Genomic DNA, 20332 nt, shown 5'->3' with positions numbered 1-20332 from the left:
TGTCAAGAACTTAATCTGACTTTGAATTTATCCGTTGTAAGAAATCTATTGCACTACATCGCATGGGATCTTTAGGCAAGATTAACATAAGTAATCATAATTGATAGCACATCAGACTGTGGCGGTTCATAAGGGTGTCAACGACGTGGTGACAAAAATCAGGATCGATTTTAATCAAGATTTCTAGAGCGCTGTTGTATCCACCTTATTTTGCAACTCAATACTTACCTATTTCCCGTGAATGTGCACACCTTCCGATTCGTTAGAAAATTACTAAAATAAATTGCAGTAAACGAGAAAACTATTCATTTGGGTTCATTCAAACCAGTGTGATGACAATTATGATAAAGACAATCAATTAAAATAATAGGATAACAGATACCAGTTTTCAATAACAGACTGGAAGTGGCTGAACCAGTCTCGCACATTCAAGTTAAAGATTGTCACACCAACTCAAAATAAGTTGGATGACAAGCACGTCATGTAGAATACAGTGAAATAAGGCACTCTCCATTATAAATGTAAAGGTTTCTTTTTTGAGGGACAGTGATGCTGTTCTCATCAGCCAATGATCTTGTCACTCAACAAGCCTCAGCAAGCGTGTTAGAATTTATGCGACTTGATGCACCATTAGTAAACATGTTCTGATGTCAGCATGTCTTCCCTTTTCGGTACTGGCTCGGGTGGTTGGGAAGTGTGGGATACTGTTGGTTGTTGTTGTCATCTTGTCCTTACTTGCAGTTGATCCTCTCAGTTGGCTCGTGTGGCTGCACCCCCACTCCTACATGCAAAGTGTGAGAAAGGCACCGCCTTCTGATTCTCACCCTTGATGGACCTATCATAATTAATTCACTTACCTTAAGAGAGGCATCTCATCAGTGCAATAAAAATATTGATATTTCTGGAAAAGCTGTTTGTGTCCCACGTTTTATTTTATAATCGATTGAAATGTGACTTTATGTGTCATAACTCTGTTCCAAATCTAATGAGATTCCAAGCATCTTACTTGAAATTAAACCTTTTAAGTGATTAATGTTGAATGCTCTGCAACTGAACAGCAGGCTCAACATTTGCAGCAACATTAAAGGCAATGTTTTAACACTTTTTGTTATACTGGTTGAAACTCTTTACATCCTAGTAGCAATCAATAATATAAGTGGTCTAAGTAAGGGTTAATGGAATTAACTCGCTTATACCATGTTCACTTGCCAAATAACACATTTTTAAAACATTAGTTTATATTTTAGTTGGTTTTACAATCGAAATCTAACGGTTTTAGAACTCCTTTACTAGGTGTCCTACATCACTTTTTAATGGACACCCTGCAGCCAATCAGAATCGAATATTCACCCAGACCATGGTATAAATATTTATAACATCTTCTGTGGAAGTTTTCGGACCAAATAAATTCCTTCCAATCATTGCATTCCGTTCTCATTAGTGTCTGTTTCTATGCGCCACTATACGTAAGCCATCCACCATATTGGATTGGTCAAAGCCGGTCCGTGAACACATGAGGGAAAGTTACCTGAGCATCTGCAACCGTAGTTATGCATGAATATCTATATCTGCATATTTGCTAAACTAACACAATACAACAAGACGGAGGGCATCAGCTAACACAACATTAAAAAGTTACCATAGTTTAAAAACCTGTAATATTGAGTTAAAACATAAAACAGAAACCAACACATTCTCAAGAAAGGTTAGCTCATTTCTTCAGAAATTTAAATCTCAGCGGTTTCACAACCAGAAACTGTGGCATCATTGATTCTAACCGTGAGTAACGACACGCTGACCGTTCCAAGATGGGTGACGTGTCTGGAGATGTGGAATGTGGCATCATACATATCTATGGCGTACTATCCTACGTTTAATAAAGCAATAGAAGTACATAGCACACAAATATTAATTACAATGCAGTATTTTTATAATTTTTTAAAAGGATTTTGGTATTATTTTTATTTGTAATTCTATATATACAAGGTTGGACAATGAAACTGAAACACCTAAGACCACAATAATTTGTTAGTATATGGTGTAGGGCCTCCTTTTGTGGTACAGTATCAATTCGCCTTTGGAATGACAGATACAAGTCCTGCACAGGCCATCCCTCTTCCAGAACAGTGGCCAGGTCCTCTATGTGATGCTGGTGGAAGAAAACGCTTTCTGACCTCCTCCCAAACACCCCGAAGTGTCTTTAAAATATTTAGATCTGGTGTCTGTGCAGGCCATAGGAGATGTTCAGCTTCCCTTTCATGTTCAACAATCGTTCTGTCACAAGTCTTGCTGTGTGTGTATTCGTGTATTATCATGCTGATACGCACGACACACCCGTCAGGATAATGTTTGAACCATTAGGTGCAAATGATCCCCCAGAATGGTTCGGTAGTCTTTGGCAGTGACGTGCACATCATAGGGATCATGATTAATTAACATCATCAATTCCATGATATTGCAGCCCAAACCCCAAACCATCACTGATCCACCCCGTGCTTCAGTCCAGGGGTTAAGCCTCTGTCGGGCTTCTCCACACCAAAAATCCCACGGATGTGGGGAAGACAATGAAGGTGGACTCATCAGAGAACAATACATGTTTCACACTGACCACAGCCCACGACTTGCATTGTTGGCACCGATTAAACCAACATTTGGCATTGGCACAAGTAATCAGATGTTTGGCTATAGCAGCCTGACCATGAATATCGACTCTGTGGAGCTCCAGACAACAGTTTTGGTGGAAACAGGAAACACATTTAATTCTGCAGTGAGTTGGGCGGCTGTGGGTTTATGTTTTTTGGATACAAGGTTAGTACCTGGACATCCCTTCCTCTTCTTGCCAATCCGTCTCTACAGCACGACTTCACTATCCAGCTAGATTCAACTTTAATCACCCCATCAAGGTCGGTCAGAAACCTTGGAGTAACATTTGATGAGCATCTGACCTTCACAGACCACATCACAAAGACAGCTCGATCATGCAGGTTTGCACTGCACAACATCAGGAAGATCAGGCCCTTCCTAACGAAGCATGTAACACAACTTCTTGCCCAGGCCTTGGTTATCTCTAGGCTTGATTACTGCAATGCTCTTCTGGCTGGTCTTCCATCATGTGCAACTAAACCTCTACAAATGATCCAGAATGCTGCAGCCCGTCTTGTCTTCAACGAGCCCAAAAGGGACCACGTCACTCCTCTGTTCATCTCTCTGCACTGGCTACCACTCGCATCAAGTTCAAGGCATTGAACTTGCTTACAGATCGACCACAGGCTCAGCTCTCTCCTACTTTCACTCGCTCCTACGAGTCTACATCCCTACCAGAAGCATGCGATCGGTCAATGAGCGACGGCTCGTGGTACCATCACAGAGAGCCACAAAATCACTCTCCAGAACATTCTCATCGGCATAAAAAAAAAAAAAAAAAAAAACTTTTCCTTTAATCCTCCCTTGTTTGGCTTATGCTACTCTGAGCAATGCCTGAACTTTGTATTTTGAGCACTTCTTGCGTTATTTTTGCCTCTTCACGATGACTCGCTTGCTGTAGTCCTCAGTTGTAAGTCACTTTGGATAAAAGCGTCTGCTAAATGACTAAATGTAAATGTTTATGTTCTACAGTCGAAAGTTACTCCTGTTGGATGTGCTTCGTTCTACGTGGAGGTACCCGAATATAACCTGATACCATTATAACTCCCGATACACCACAAACTCGCTGTCCTCGTCACAGATGAGCCAGTGTGATGCGCACCAACAATGTGTCCTCTTTTGAACTCTTATATATCTCCCATTATGGTGTGTGGATTGCAATATGTTATACAGCTGTTTTATTGCTCAGCTAATTCAACCTTCACACTCTTACTGATGGAATGTAAAATCTGTGAAGATTGGCGACCATATATAGGCGTGAAACCTCCAACACAGTATATCAGCCAGTGTTTCAGTTTTATTGACCAACCCTTGTATATTAAATGAATTATGAGTGTATTTAATGATTATAGTATATGTATTCTCTCATTCGTGCATTCTGGGATTGTTGTCTCTGCAAGGAAAACATGATGATGTTTTAAAATTTGTCAGGCAGCATAATAATAGTTTAATATCCTACGTGGTTCACTTTTGTGCAGTAAGAGATATTTTGAAAGAATGAATGGGAATCAAAATACAGTAAAGTGAAATGTCAGCATGTAACACTGTGTCATGATTGCATCTTTGTGTTTATGTTGACCAAAATTGATCTTTTGTTGGTCAGACTCAGCAGATCATTGCTCAATGGGTTTCAAAAGGTCAAACTATAATGTGGACAAGAGTGACATGTCAATGGCATAAGAACAGCACAATTGATTTAGTTCAATGGTCAAAATGATACCATCACATTGAACAGTCCAATCAAGGCTTATATCAAATCTTTGAAGTCATTATCAGCTCATCGGTATTGTGAAAGGGGACCAGTTTGAGGATCAGAGTGGCACGAATTCTTTGAAAAAGGACATTGTTGATGCATGGAAAGAAAGACATTTACTATAGTAGTTGATGAACTGTCATTCACTTTATCAAGCAATCTGTGTTCACAGGATCACATGACTGCTTATACCAGTTATCTGTCAGTTCAACCAGGAACAGCTTTAACAGGGTTCTGTCTTACAGTGCATGTGTGAGAACTGAAACCATAACAGCTTATAAGCCACACACCCGAAACTGGGGATGAATCAAATAAACATGACAGTCAGTGTGGGAGTGTGTAACGTTATTGCCTACAGGCAGTTCTGTAGACAACAGCTGTGAGCCAAGTAAAGCCCTCGAGCTGTCCGTTATCACAACTTTTATTTTCCTGATTAACACTTTCCTCCTGCTCGGGGGATCTTCTCTCGGGGGATTACACAGATTCATTTAAGTCTGAAGTAAAACATCACTTAATTCATTTAATTTCATGAAGACAGTTTATTAGTGTCAATATGTAAATCTAATTTTAAAACATTAAAACTAATATATATATATTTATTTACTGGCGGCGCTTGGTAAGACAAACATCACTATTACTATTGTTCATATTTAGTTTTAGGAATTAGAACAAAAAGTTTTCCATTTGGCTATTAACTTTTACACACAAAATTTTTGCTAATCATGAATGATAACTCAAACCATGTTTATCGTTGAGAACAATGCTATTACTTTTTTTAAGTTATCGTACTAACATTTTTTTAATTGGCAGATGATAAATTGGTCAAATAAATCCCATGGAGCCGGGCCACAATATCAGAGACTTGGGGTAGGCACCAATAAAGCTGAAATAAAACAAAACAAAATAAAATAAATAATACAATAAAATAGAAGCATTTTGTCCACCAGACAATATATTTTAAAATTAACTGTATACCATTTAGTCAAGTCAAGTCAAGTCAAATTTTATTTCTATAGCATATTTAAAAGCAACAGTGTTGCGCCAGAGTAAGACAATGTGCAAATAAAAGGAGACAATACAGATATAAACACATTACACCCAATTCAATCCTATTAATAGATAATGTCAAATCTATCGATAGCGACCTAATTAAAAGCCAGAGAGAATAGATATGTTTTAAGAGCTGATTTAAAACTGGCTAATGAAGGAGCAGACCTCACAGCGAAGGGCAGACTGCCAGAGTTTCAGAGTTTAGGTCCTGCAAGGCCCGACCACCCTTAGTGGTACAACGAAAACGTGGGACGGTTAACAGAAGCTGATTACAAGACCTAAGAGTTCTTTGGGGAGTGTATGGAATCAGAAGGTCACGTATGTATTTTGGTGCAGCACCAGATAGAGCCTTGTACACAAAAACAGCAATTTTAAAATCCATTCTGAACTTAACAGGAAGCCAATGTAAAATTGCTATGTGATCTCTCTTTTTTGTACCTGTCAGAAGTCTTGCTGCAGCATTTTGGACTATTGTCAGGCCTCAGGCGAGATATTGTAGTTTGAGGCAGGCCGCAGTACAGGGAATTACAGTAGTCCAGACGTGATGTGATGAAGGCGTGGATTACAGTCGGTCTTTTGGAGACAAAAACTGTTTTACTTTTGCAATCAATCTCAAAATGAAAGAAACTGCCCTTTTTGCACTGAACTGATTTGTTTTTAAAAATTTAGTGCCGAATCCAACCTAGATGGGCCTAAAATCTAAATTTCGCTTTTGCAACACAACACAAGTCATCTCTTTTATTAATAATGATATTATAATATCGATCTAGCTTACTGCAATGTGCAACAAGTGCCATACCACCCACCAAATAATGTTAGAAACTTTCAACACACTCATTCATGTGTTTTAACACAACATATGATTGCTTTGACAAAGTAAAACAGCGCTGCGTTACCCCACAATTTTAATTCGTCAAATAAAGTGACCTGACCTGTATTGTAATTCAGTGCTTGCGGCTATTTCATTAGAATAAAATAAAATAATGTCAATTTAAGTGATCAAATGTAACTGTAACTGTGTAAAAGTTTAAGTTAAGGGAAGAAGGAGACGGACGTTAAAGGTATTTTATCGTAAAATAAACAACAAAACGAAGAGAGAACCAGTGGTCGACTGCGGCATATAAGCAACGTAAAGTGTCCCAGGCTCTCGGCCCCGCCTGGCTACATACCAAAGAAACGTTAATAAAAATGTAATACATTCGCTCATCCATGAACATGATTTCTGCCTGAGTGCCGTCAGATTGCTTTCCATTGGCCGAGGAAGTGAAGATGACAACTCCCATGATTCCACACTCATTCACTGCATCATCAAGCTTTAGCCTACACAGTTTTAAATTAGCAACCTCTATAGCGAAACGTGCCTTTAATCTAAAATTAAAACTCAAAATTTAAAATATAAAAATAAAATCTAATTAGAAATATGAATGAATACTAGAATATAAATAATTATGGTAACAAATAATATTGGTAGGTACGTAGCAATCACTCAGAACACCCTAGAAAAAATCTTGAAATGCACTAGCAATAGCATCATATGGTATAAATCCCCCTGACAAGCTAATAAATCCCCGTAGCAGCTATAAGTTATGCACGCAATTATTGATCAAATGCAAAAATTTAGTAACAAGTATTGTTAATATAAGGAATACTATCTGCAAATAAGTCCTATTCATCACCTTGTCTGCCAATCAGCCTCAGCAATAACAGTAACATGTGATTTATCTGACCAGGAACAGGTCGGTCTGTGACTATGCACCTGTCTCCTCTCAGGACGCCTGTAGGTAAATGTGACAGCAGTGAAACTCATTGAAACTGGCTGTGTGCCAGAAAAGGCACTAGTCAGTTTAATCTGAGGCCTGGGAAAGGGGGCGGGCAAGAAACCTAACAAAGGGGTGAGTAACCGTTCCTTTAACCACAAAGTGAGATGAACACCTCGCCATTCATGGGAACCTAAACCTGTCAGGCCTGGCCTCTGTTGCTCAACGTGTAGAAAGCGGTATCATGCTAGGCTCAAAAGCACAAATGCATCTTCAAGGAAATGTGGGTGTGTGGACATGGCTGAATTTACAAGTGGATTAGTTGAATTACTTTGTGTCAGGCTAATTATAGAAATTTGTTATTTCTTGCTTATGTAGTTCCCTGCACTTTGGAGTATTACTTCAGTATACCTTTAATAAAAACTTCTAAATGGTCTGTGCCTTATTTTAGTCGCCTACAAAACAGACTATAAATTGAATATAATTTCAGTTTTTGATTTATAATCAAATTAAATCATATAAAACTTTGTATTGTGTGATTCCATTCATTCATACTGACTGTGGTCTATCAAGCATGAGGTCATGCGTAATTTGATCTTTCATATTGTTAGGAGCGGTAACACCTAATCTTGGCCTCGTAATCCATATTGGTTAAACTCAATGCAGCATGAGAAATTAGTCAAATTGTACTCATAGGATGCTCAGGGAACATGAGTAAAGCCCTACAGTGGAAGTGATTCATTGTTTTTAGGCTTACCGTAATCTTTCTTTCCTGTAATCTTTGTTTGGGCACAATAAACATTTGCCCATGACAATTTTGTTACGTGGCTTTTGTCACTCAAACGGGTACAACTTTTATGATAAATGTTCCGATTTGAACTTTGATCTGAAATTTGTCAAGACTTTTTAAACGTTGATGACACCAACAAAAGTTTAAACATTTTAAAAAAGCTTTAAAGTTTGAATGCTATCAAAAAGAAAGAAAGAAAGAAAGAAAGAAAGAAAGAAAGAAAGAAAGAAAGAAAGAAAGAAAGAAAGAAAGAAAGAGAAATTTTAGGGATTATAGGGAGGTTTTGTTAATATTTTAATTTCTTTTCTTAAATCTTAGGCATTAGAAAAGTAGGGATTTCGAAAAGTCAAGCCATCATAACAATCTGAATTTCATTTCGAGTAAGAGTACAAACGACGGCAACAAGCCCTTTTGTCTTCTGTTTACACTTCAAGGGTACGTGAGTGACACATTCAGCTGAGCTCGGCTCAAAGTCACAGCATGAGACCTCGGAGCAGAGAACTGTGAGTTCACAATGTATTCATGTTCCTTCAGTACCTGACACTTCCCTGTGTGTCTCATTTACACCCTCTGAAGATATTTGCAGAACCCTTTACATCAAGTTCTTGTGCTGATTGGGGAGCGTATTCAGATCTCTAACTTGCTCTAGATTTGATCTCAGATCTCTAACATTTGTTTGCTATGTCTATAATTTAGTAGCACATTGCATGTCCAAGCAAAGCAGGTTTTCTTTTCAAAACCACAGGAAAATTTATTTAAACATTTAAATATTTTAAATCAGAATCAATTCAATAATAATAATTAAAAAAAAAAATTTAAACTGGTGAAAGTAATAGTTCTATTCTGCAAGCATATGTTAAATTGATCAAAAGTTACAGAAATATATATTTATAAAGTTACAAAATAATTATATTTCAAATAAACACTGTTCTTTTGAACTTTATTCATCAAATAATACTGAAAAAATGTATCACGGTTTCCACAACAATATTAAGTAGCACAACTGTCTTCAACATGAATAATAATAAGAAATGTTTCTTGAGCAGCTAATCAGCATATCAGAAGTATTTTTGAAAGGTCATGTGACGCTGACGACAGCTTTAACGTCACAGGAATAAATTACATTTTAAAATATAATAGAAAATGGTTATTTTGAAGTAATATTTCACTATATAACTATTTTTACTGTATTTATGACTAAACAAAATGTAGCCCTGTTGTTGAACATAAAAGACAAAAACATTAAAAACTCTTACTGTACCAAATACAACCTTTTCCCTCGGTTTCACAGACAAGGCTTAGGCTAAGCTAGTTAGGCTAAGCTAGTTTGAGCCGTTTTAACTGAAAGCAACTTGACCGGACATATTTTAAGATGCCTCAAGACGCAAACCAGAAATGTTTTTTTTCCTAGTGTATGTTTCAAGCCCTGTCTGTGAAACAGTGAGGTCACTGAATGAGTGTAATTGCTTAACTAAGCTCAGAAAAATCACTAGGAAACAATATTCAATTTCAGCATGTTATTTTCATTTATTTGATATTTAAAAGGAGACATTTTAAGATTATGTAAATAAACAATTTTCACATATAACACTTAAAGCAGGATGAAGACTTGGATAGTTGCATTGTAAAAACAGCATTGGAAATGTATTTTGCCCTTTAAATTTATTTCTAGATGATGCAAAAAAACACTGAAGGAGAAACTGTTAAAAAGTGCTGCTTGAATTTGATCAAAAGGCAAAACAGTGGTGAAGACAAACAGAAAAAAAAAAAAAAAGTTCAAAGCGGTGCATCCTTCTTGCCCGAGGCATCAAAACAGAACAGTTAAAACTGTTAAAGCAGAACTGTTAAAAACAAACAGCATTTTAAAAAAAGATATCTTCCACAAGAAGCACATTTATAACAAAGACAGCACTGTTTACTCTGCGAGAAGTACATGCTGTCAGTCAAAGATTAAAAAAAATAAACATAACCGAGCTACGGCTCCACAAAATGGGCTGGGCTGCTATACTTTCATCGGTGTGTCCGTTCTCGCAATACATTTGCACAAGAGAGGACGCTAAACCCGTCTTAGGAAACCAGGAACAACCCTGCCTAATTTTCCCCAGACGTAGGAAACCATTTTCACACAAGCCTAATAATCTTATCTTGCCAATTTGCAAGACAATCCCCATCTAAGATTTCTCAGGAGGACAGGCTGAATCATTGTAAGCGTGATGTTGGATTCATTTGGTCACAAGCACCTAAAGAGGAGACAACTCGCACATCGGCTTTAGTTTGGGGTGTTGCATATGAAAGAGTCTGTCTAAGTAGCGGCTGAGACAAAAGAGATAAGACAGATACCCACTCTTGTCCCCGCGACCATCAGAGACACATCCACGCGAGCGCCATTCAAGCTTTGAATAGGCAGCTAACCAGCTCATGCAAATTCATTCATTTACATATGGTGGGTGCTCTTTGTGAACAACAAATGATTTAAAGAGAAGTTCTTCTCTCTTCATAATAGGTCTATAAATCTTACAGCCAGTGTTACTTATACAGGTTGAACGATTAAAACGTTACTTGAACAGCTCTCAAATTTCACTGGAACGTTTGCTGGGAAGTTCCACAGATCAAACAACTCCGCCCATAAAATAAAGCAAGTAAATGACCCTATAGGTAAACACATTGTTCAAAATAAATTAATAAACAGTTCACACATTTTGACCCACAGGGTCAGATGAAGCAGAAGAACTTCTTCCAGCTGCACTTGGAAAAAGCTTTAGCTCGTCTGTCCGACAGTCTCCGTTTTTTGACCTTCCTGGCCTTGTGTTTAATAGCCGCGAATATCGCTGCGTCGAAGGCCTCCTTCAGGTTCTTCTGGGTCAGGGCCGAACACTCCACGTACTCGGCGGCCCTGATCTTCTCGGCGATGCTCCGTGCCCGTGAGCTGAACACGGGTTTGACGTTGTATCTGTCCAAGTCTATGAGAACGTTAACGTCCAACAGAAGGTCTGACTGTGTTCCAACTAAAATGATGGGGGAGGACGGGTTACACGCACGAATCTCAGGGATCCATTTCTTGGTAATGTTCTGGAATGATGTGGGGTTAACCACACTGAAGCAGAGGAGGAAGACATCCGTGTGTGCGTAAGACAGAGATCTGAATTCATCAAATTCTTCCTGCAAGTCAAAGACAGAGATGGATAAGAACACTTGACAAAGTTAACAGACTTTTGTTTAACGCTTTTTTTGTTTTAATGACACTTTATTTTGTAAAACTTTGAAAGATTTACACTTTACAGGCGTTTAAATAAAGTTTACACTTTAAAGACTTTTAAACTAAGTTTACACTTTACACTGTAAAAAAAGTTGCTGCCTTATATTAAGTACAATCAACTTGGATGTATAAGTCATTTCAACTTAAATTACATTAAACTGGCTTAAAATATGAGTAAATTAAGTACAATCAACTTGGATGTATTAAGTCATTTCAACTTAAATTATATTAAACTGACTTAAAGTCTATTTAAATTATGAGTTGAATCTTGTATAATAACTTGTAAAGAAAGTTGAAAATTGCTTTAACTTTATTTATTTAAATTTTTTAAACTTATTTTGATGAGTTAAAGCAATGTAAAAACATATGTTGTCATAACGTTTTTTTTACAGTGTACAGACTTTTAAACAAAGTTTACGCTTTACAGACTTTTCCATTTTCAAAATGTTAACCAATTTTGTTTTAACATTTGACTAAACAGTTTAGATATTTTAACTGTTTAATTACCTGGCCAGCCGTATCCATCAACTGAATCCGCACAGGGGTCCCATCTACTTGAACTTGTCCTGAATAACCAGAAGTAAAAAATGCAATTAAAAAAAAGTCACGTTTTCATCCTCACGATCATTAATTACTGTAAATGAACCATCATCAGCTAGAAGGGGTCAAAGATCATACACTTACCCGAGAAGACGTCAAAAGCCGTCTGTTTGTAATCCGTGGGGTATCCATTAGTGGTGTAGCTGACAATCATACTGGTCTTCCCAACCGCGCCATCCCCGACCATCATACAGCTGATCCCGGGCTCCAGCGCGTCGTCCTGCTCCAGGCACACCGACGGAACTCTTGACTCGTTGTAAAAGTAATCCATTTGAGGTGGCATGTCCAACAATTAAAGCCAAGAAGAAACGTCTTCAGGAAAACTTTTTAAACTCCACAGTATTGATTGGCGTCTTTGTTGAGACTGATGAGTGACTCATTACTTTCTCAACTCAAAAGCTGAAGTGACTCTCTCTGAGTGATCTGTGACGGGACCTCTCTCTGCCTTTTGAATCAGCTTGACTTTGCATAGCCACGCCCACCACAGTCACGGGCCTCAATGGAAAGGAAAGGATAAAATCTTTGGTTTCGAACACAGATAAGCCATTAATGATTCGTTAACAATTTTAATCCCAAATGAATCTCAATGAAACAAACTGCAAGCCTTTTTTAAAGAGAGCGAGAGAGAAAAAGACCATTTAAATATTAAATGCATCCACGCATGGTAATTTAAATGAAATGTTAAAATAGAGACAGTCTGCATTTTTATTTAACAAATGTGTAAAAATAAAAAATAAAAATAAAAATATATATAGGCCTATATATTAATTATATTTTTAGGCCACTGTATTTGGGTCTGGATGTTGGACTGCCATGCTAGATTAATACATAAATCAGAATAAATAGATAAAAAAGTAGCACAAAAATAAACAACACAAATTTAGCATAATCCCAATCATTCTGACAATCCTTAACTAAACAGCGCCACCGCGTGGATAGATAAAGAACAGCACTGAAGTTTCTGTCATTGTAATCACATGATCTTCATCAGCTGACCAAGACAGCAATGCACACACAACATAGATCGGTCTTTCAGTGCGGTCATTATTGATAGATACAATATCATTTGAAGCTCAGTTCGTTTTATTTTATATCTTTATTTGATTACATTTATATTTTATTTAGCACACAACGGGGACATTGGCAGTAAAAACAGCCTTTAAACGGGAAGTTTAGCTCACATGCTAGCGTGTTATGGCTGGGAACAGTTGGTAGAGATACTTTACATCTTTACATGCAATGTAAACACAGGTCCAGTGTTTGTAAGTACTGTAGTTTTGTGAATATTTGATCATTTGCAATGGCATCTATTCTGGATCAATATGAAGATTCTCAGAATATCCGTCAACACAGCCGTGTGTCAGCAGCCAACATCGGGATTACTCATTCAGGTACAAACCTACACAATTTAGGATATTGCAAACATTATGATTTGTGGACGTTGTGGCATTACATGAACTTTTTCGTTCACAGGGTTTGTGAATGTAAGGCTAGAAGAAGAGAAACCCATTTTCAACAAGCAGCGCATCGACTTCTCACCTCCCGAAAAAATCAACCACTTCCAAGTGTGCAACAACCAGTTATGCATGAGTCTGGGGAAAGACACACTGCTGAGGTAAAGTTACCATTTCTAGCAGCTGTCTTATCAACAACTGTTTAATTGGGAGATTTTTGCGATTGATAAGTTTTGCATTGATTAGTTTATGTACATTGTAATGAGTGATTAATGTGTATAATGTCTGAATACTGGTGAAAGGACTAAGCAGTGAGGATGTGGACCATTAAAGGCAATGCATTCTCTTTGTAATGCATATCGAATCTGCTGGATAGGATAAAAAATGACTTAATCTGCCTTTTATTTGTGTTAGTGTAATCAATCAATTATTATGTACTGATTTGCATTACATATGGCCTTAAAATAAATAGGATTGATTCCTATTTAAGCAGCATTTAAAATGTTGTAATGTGTTGACATGCACATTACTTTTCAGAATTGATCTGGGAAAACCTGATCAGCCAAATCAGATTGAACTGGGAAGAAAGGATGATGGCAAAGTGCACAAACTTTTCCTGGATCCTACAGGTAATCACGTGTTGCTGTTCACACCTTAGGATTTAAATGCATTCGGGACATCTATTAGATGTCATTATTAGACACATAAGTGATTTGATTTCCCTTGAAATTAGAATGACAAAAAGAAGCATCAAGCATCCCAAAGTTGCTTAACAGATGTGAACTGAGAAATTCAGTTAGGACAAGATATATTTGACATTTTTTATTTAAATATTTGGAAATTATTGTGTTTTTGATATGATTTTTGTACATCATGTAAAGCTTTCCAATGCGTGTCATTGAGAGAAACAAATGCTCCGTTTACAACTGGTATTAAGCTCCCTCCATCTCAGGTGATCCGATCTCAAATGGTCAGGTGTGACACAGCGTTTAAACCTGGTAATAACATGCATTTTCCATGTTAAGTCCAATATTATATAATATACGCTTTTAATTCAAATTAAATTATAAATGTAAATTTATACATGTACATATAAAATGATAATGTCATAATTTACATTTGTTTATTGCCGTATAGGCTTGTCAACTTTTTAAACTGGCCAGTTTGGTCTAAATGCTTAACTTATTTTTCATTTATTTATATCATTAGTTATTTATTTATTTATTTTAGGTAGTATTTTTTTTTGTAAATAAAAACATTACATATTCTAAAATAAATATTAAAAATATATTATGTATATAAAATAGAAATAATATTCAATATAAATATTACTTTTTAAAATGTTTACATTTATAAACCAGATAAATGCTATATTTATAAATGTAAATATAGAATTATACATAAAAAAAAAAAAAAGTTTAAAAACTAGGCTCATCAGGTGGATTAGTTTTAACAATCCAAATGTGCTGTCACACGCATATCTTCCTTAATGGGTTTCTGTGATCGGATCACACAACATTTTGAACCCCATTTACACTTGTTTTTAGCGCTGACTGAATAATGGAATCAAATCACCCGAAATGAATCATAATATCTGGTGGAAACAGGATCGCAAGCTCAGGCCTGGCTTTTTAAAACATGTAACTCGTTGTTGATCTGCTTAAAATACGTTCTTTTTAATGCAGCCTGTAAAATGACATTTTCTCAATTATCTTACAGGGTCACATTTAGTCATCAGCCTCACCACAAACGAATGTGTATACCTAAACAGAAACACTCAGAAGGTCCGAAGTCTATCCCGATGGAGAGGCCACCTGATTGAAAGCATAGGTTGGAACAAATTAATTGGCTCAGAGACCAACACTGGGCCGATTCTGGTCGGCACCAGCCAAGGAATCATCTTTGAAGCGGAGATTTCTGCCTCAGAGGGCAGTCTGTTCAACACCAACCCAGACCAGTACTTCAGACAGGTTCATTCATTGGAGGAGGATGGCAAGCCAGCTCCGGTTTGTTGCCTGGAAGTTGAACGTGGCTTGGAATCCAAGTACTTCATCGTTGCGACCACACGGAAACGGCTGTTCCAGTTTGTCGGAAAGCTGGCGGAGGGATCTGAGCAGCAGGGGTTCAGCTCCATCTTTGCTCAGAACCAGGATCTCCTTCCTAGCTTCCAGGAGTTTCCTGTCAATATGGGCTACAGTGAGATTACATTCTACACGTCAAAGCTGCGCAGTTGCCCCAAGAGCTTTGCATGGATGATGGGCAACGGGGTTTTGTATGGACAGCTGGACTACGTGCGGCTCGACTCTCTACTCAGTGATGTTCAAGTGTGGGAATACACACCGGACATTGATTTAAACTTTGTCAAGCCCATCTCTATAGTACTCACCCAGTTTCACTTCCTGCTGCTGCTTCCTGACCGTATCCGGGGTATCTGCACTCTGAACGGGCAGGTTGTACATGAAGATGTATTTCCAGATAAGTTCGGCACCCTAAAAAAGATGATCAAAGATCCCGTCACGGGGCTCGTGTGGATCTACACCGAGAAAGCCGTGTTTCGCTACCACATCCAGAGAGAGGCGCGGGACGTTTGGCAGATGTACATGAACATGAATAAGTTTGATCTGGCGAAAGAGTACTGCAAAGAACGACCAGAATGCCTGGACATGGTGCTTGCCAAGGAGGCGGAGCACTGCTTCCAGAACAAGCGCTACCTGGAGAGCGCCAAATGCTATGCGCTCACTCAGAATTACTTTGAGGAGATTGCGCTCAAGTTCATTGAGGCCAAGCAGGAGGAGGCCTTGAAAGAGTTTTTGATTAAGAAGCTGATCAGCTTGAAGGCCAGTGAGAAGACTCAGATCACTCTCCTGGTGACGTGGCTGACTGAACTCTATCTGAACCGGCTCGGTCAGCTGGAGGCCGACGACGGCAAACAACACCTCTTTCTGGAGACCCGTGAAGAGTTCCGCACCTTTCTCAAAAGCCCCAAACATAAAGATTGCTTCTACAACAACCGCAGCACCATCTACGACCTGCTCGCTAGCCACGGCGACGTGGACAACATGGTGTATTTCTCGGTCATCATGCAAGATTACGAGCGTGTTGTGTCTCATTACTGCCAGCATGATGACTACAGTGCAGCTTTAGATGTTCTCTCCAAACACTGCGATGACAAGCTCTTCTACAAGTTCTCTCCAGTCCTCATGCAGCACATCCCCAAAAAGGTGGTCGATGCGTGGATTCAGATGGGAAACCGGTTGGATCCGAAGAACCTGATCCCAGCCCTGGTGAACTACAGCCAGATGGGGAGCATGCAGCAGATAACTGAGAGCATCCGGTACATGGAGTTCTGTGTGTATGAGCTGGACGTCAAAGACGAGGCCATTCACAATTACTTACTGTCGCTTTATGCCAAACACAAGCCAGATGCCCTGTTATGGTACCTCGAACAAGCAGGAACCCACGTCACCGACATCCACTACGACTTAAAATATGCCTTGCGCCTTTGTGCCGAACATGGATACCTGCAGGCCTGCGTCTTGGTTTACAAGATTATGGAGCTCTATGAGGAAGCGGTGGATCTAGCTCTACAAGTATGTGTGCTTTGACATTCTTTTTTCATTTCTGTTTAAGAGGCAATCACTTAGAAGTGTGTCCACGATAGAGAAAAGGAAAAATCTTTTTAAGGCCTTGTTTACACCTGATATTACGATCTTTAAGATTAAGAAATCTTTCGATCTAATGGACAAAATACATAAAGACAAAAAATAATGGACAAAAATTGCATAGAACCAAATACCCGCATTACATTTTTGTCTTTTACAATAACCTGTTACACTCGGATGTACGTTGTTTTCTTGCGATCTTTGCAGTTTAAAAAAAAGTTTTTAAATATTTTTTTTTTTACATAAAAAAAACTAAAAAACATTATTTTATTTTCATTTAATTTAATTTATTAATTGTGTTTTGGGGGAGTTGCACCGCATATCATTTTACAACCTGATCTAGCCAAATTATCTGAAATTTTAAAAGACTTGAATTTAAATTTGGCATACAGTCATGAGGGTCTGCAAGAGTCCTCTCATGATGTCGTTTTCAAATATTAATAAGCAGTAAAGCAGTGGTGTTCATTTTTTTCTTCTTCTAGGAATTATAAAATATATCGATTCTTTTTAAAAATAGTATTCTTTAAATTATGATGTTTTTCCTTCATTATGTTGTTTCAACCAAAAAATGAAACATTCTCATCATAGAAGAGGTGTCAAGTCATTGCATGTATGAATTGCATTTTAATGTATTTTTGAATGAATTAATAGATAATAAAAAAAACATCACAACCATTGACCTTAAAACCATCTATATTGGGATAATTGTGCATAATTTTTTACAAATATAATGTCTGTTTATCACTTTAGGTGGATGTAGATTTGGCCAAGTCTTGTGCTGACCTTCCCGAGGATGACGAGGAGTTGAGGAAGAAGCTGTGGCTGAAGATTGCTCGTCATGTGGTTCAGGAGGAGAAAGATGTCAAGAAAGCCATGAACTGTCTGTCCAGTTGCAACCTGCTTAAGATCGAGGACATCTTGCCTTTCTTTCCAGACTTTGTTACAATAGACCACTTCAAGGAGGCAATTTGCAACTCCCTGGAAGAGTACAACCAACACATAGAGGAGCTGAAACAAGAAATGGAGGAGGCCACGGAAAGTGCCAAACGTATCCGTGATGACATCCAGGAGATGAGGAACAAGTACGGAGTGGTGGAGTCTCAGGAAAAATGTGCCACTTGTGATTTCCCCTTGCTCAATCGACCTTTCTATCTCTTCCTGTGTGGACACATGTTCCATTATGATTGCCTCTTTCAGGAAGTCATTCCTCACCTCTCTGCCTATAAGCAGAATAAATTGGAGGAGCTTCAGAAGAAGCTGGCAGCGACCACACAGACCACCAAATCCAGGCACAAGCCCAAAGAGGAGGATACGGTCAGCTTAGGCAAGGGCCAGGGAAGCAGAGAGCAGATCAAGTCCGATATTGATGACATCATAGCGTGTGAGTGTGTCTACTGCGGTGAGCTGATGATCAAATCCATCGACAAGCCTTTCATAGATCCACCGAAGTTTGATCAAGAGATGTCCAGCTGGCTCTGAGGGACACGTTTCTGCACGAGTTCATCCGAGAACTGCACAGGAAAACCTCTATGATTTAAATTGTACATATGCTGAAAAGATTTAACCATTTATGTATTGTGAAAATTGTATTTTGTTTTGAATTTTACATGCTGTATGCTAAATTAATGAATATTAACATGCTTATGTTAACAGATATGTACTGTACAAATGGCCTTCTTTGATTGATATGTATGTTTGCTTCCATAGATCAGTGGGCACTACAAAATTTAATATGCAATTGTTTTCATTTTGCATTTTGAGTTAAGTGAATTAATATCTTTTTAATGTACTGTATGCAGCTAAATAAATAAATAAATGCTATTTGACCAGACTTTGTGTTATGATGGGATGTAATAGCACAAAAGTGTGCACCGAAGGGCATTTTTCCTAATGCAAAAAAATTAAATAAAAAATGAAAAAGTTCATTGTGTCTATATATAAATCTGTATATTTTTTATATAGACCACTTATATACAACATATCTCCCCTCAATATATAAAAAAATTATACAAAACTCCAAAATGTAGCATGCGGCTTAAAATTATTATTATTTTATTTTTACAGGACATGGATAAAGATTTATTATAGACCCTCACATCACTTTAAAATTGAGAAAATAGGGGATAATTGTTTAATACCTTACATTTATGAATATAATATGTGGAAAGCAAAATGACTAAGTTGAATAGACATTACACATTTTAATATTGCATTAGTGTTATTTATGTATAACAAGACAGTGACGAATTCTACGTCAAGTCCCAATCACGCGATATTTTGAGACTACATTCGGAAAGTGTTACGTCATAAGACCTTCGGCAACGTTCGGTTTTTCTAGGCACAATCAGTAGAACTCCGATAGCCATTATACTCTCCTCCGATAACCCGCTTAATTTATAATGAGTCAGTTTCTCACCTCTATCCTTTCTTAATCGAAACTGCTCCTTTCTTTTTGCTACTACTACTTTATTATGATACCCTCCCTAAATGCTTATAAGATTGCAGCCGTCAATCTGTAGTCGATTGGTACGCCTGTTCCCCACTCTGTCCTCGCCATGGCGCCGTGTCCCTGCTCTCTCAGTTACTGAAAGTGGCCGCCTCTCTGCTGCTACCGACTCACGGTCTCTCTCCTCGCTCACAACCGCCATTTTGGAGACAGAGAGCTGCGAGTCGGCTGCAACAGAGACAGAGCAAAAACGGCGGACACGGGGACAAGGTGAGCTAGCGTTTATGAGGAACGTGGTGGGGGAGCAATGGGGGAAGATGGCCGGGAGGGAGAAAGAATTAGAATATGGGAATCGCAGATCTGCTGGCCTCCTCGACTCCCGCAGTGCATATAGACACGAGACGGGCAGATGGTGCATGACCTCACGTGGAACAAGGCCATAGAATATTACGAATCATTTTAAAACATATCCCTACATTTCATTTGACAAAGAGGTGGTGGCCTTAAAGAGACAGAACCCATTTCAATTATTCAAAATAATCAAGAACTTGCCATGATACTAAATCGTGTTGCTAAAAAAAGTCACCTCTACACGGTTATCATATCAATAGCAGGCAGCTAAACTCCATAGCCTTCCTTTAAAAAAAAACTCATTAAAGCTAATTTTTAGTGGTTGTGACTCAAGTTTACCTTATAATTGCAGCGTTGCTAACTAGCAACATGTACAGTAACTGGATTTAGATTAACAAGCAACGCTGGCTGCTGAAACGCTTAGCGTTAGCTAAACCTAGCCAGCTTAATGTGCTAGCTAAGCTAAGTCAGATATGAATCATCAGCCTGTCGATTATATTGTGTACACTAACCATAATTTTACCCGGTTTTTATAATGTGTGTTGAGACACCTTGCGCCGCTATACATTT

General features: G+C 38.1%; 3 protein-coding genes across 3 annotated transcripts in view; 2 read left to right on the top strand and 1 right to left on the bottom strand.

Annotated features, from left to right (window-relative positions):
- Positions 1–8918: 8918 nt before the first annotated feature.
- On the bottom strand, positions 8919–12338 carry rhov (ras homolog family member V). The gene is made up of 3 exons (XM_079583597.1): positions 11934–12338; positions 11757–11815; positions 8919–11152 (listed from the first exon to the last, which is right to left on the bottom strand). Exons 1-3 carry the CDS (start codon positions 12130–12132, stop codon positions 10706–10708), a joined length of 705 nt encoding a protein of 234 aa, XP_079439723.1. The 5' UTR covers positions 12133–12338; the 3' UTR covers positions 8919–10705.
- A 448-nt stretch (positions 12339–12786) lies between these two features.
- On the top strand, positions 12787–18791 carry vps18 (VPS18 core subunit of CORVET and HOPS complexes). Its single transcript, XM_079583433.1, has 5 exons — positions 12787–13240; positions 13323–13464; positions 13841–13932; positions 15023–16893; positions 17716–18791. Exons 1-5 carry the CDS (start codon positions 13150–13152, stop codon positions 18442–18444), a joined length of 2925 nt encoding a protein of 974 aa, XP_079439559.1. The 5' UTR covers positions 12787–13149; the 3' UTR covers positions 18445–18791.
- Positions 18792–19299: 508 nt separating this feature from the next.
- The window catches only part of ino80 (INO80 complex ATPase subunit), a 39462-nt gene continuing 38429 nt past the window's right edge, over positions 19300–20332 (top strand). Inside the window, 1 exon segment of the mRNA XM_079584592.1 lies at positions 19300–19681. The gene's annotated coding sequence lies outside the window, so the exon portion shown is untranslated.

This window comes from Phoxinus phoxinus (assembly GCF_949152265.1).
Source record: "Phoxinus phoxinus genome assembly, chromosome: 16".
NCBI classification, from domain to species: Eukaryota; Metazoa; Chordata; class Actinopteri; order Cypriniformes; family Leuciscidae; genus Phoxinus; species Phoxinus phoxinus.
Note: the sequence above shows the minus strand (reverse complement) of the source record. Positions and strands in the feature narration are given on the sequence as shown.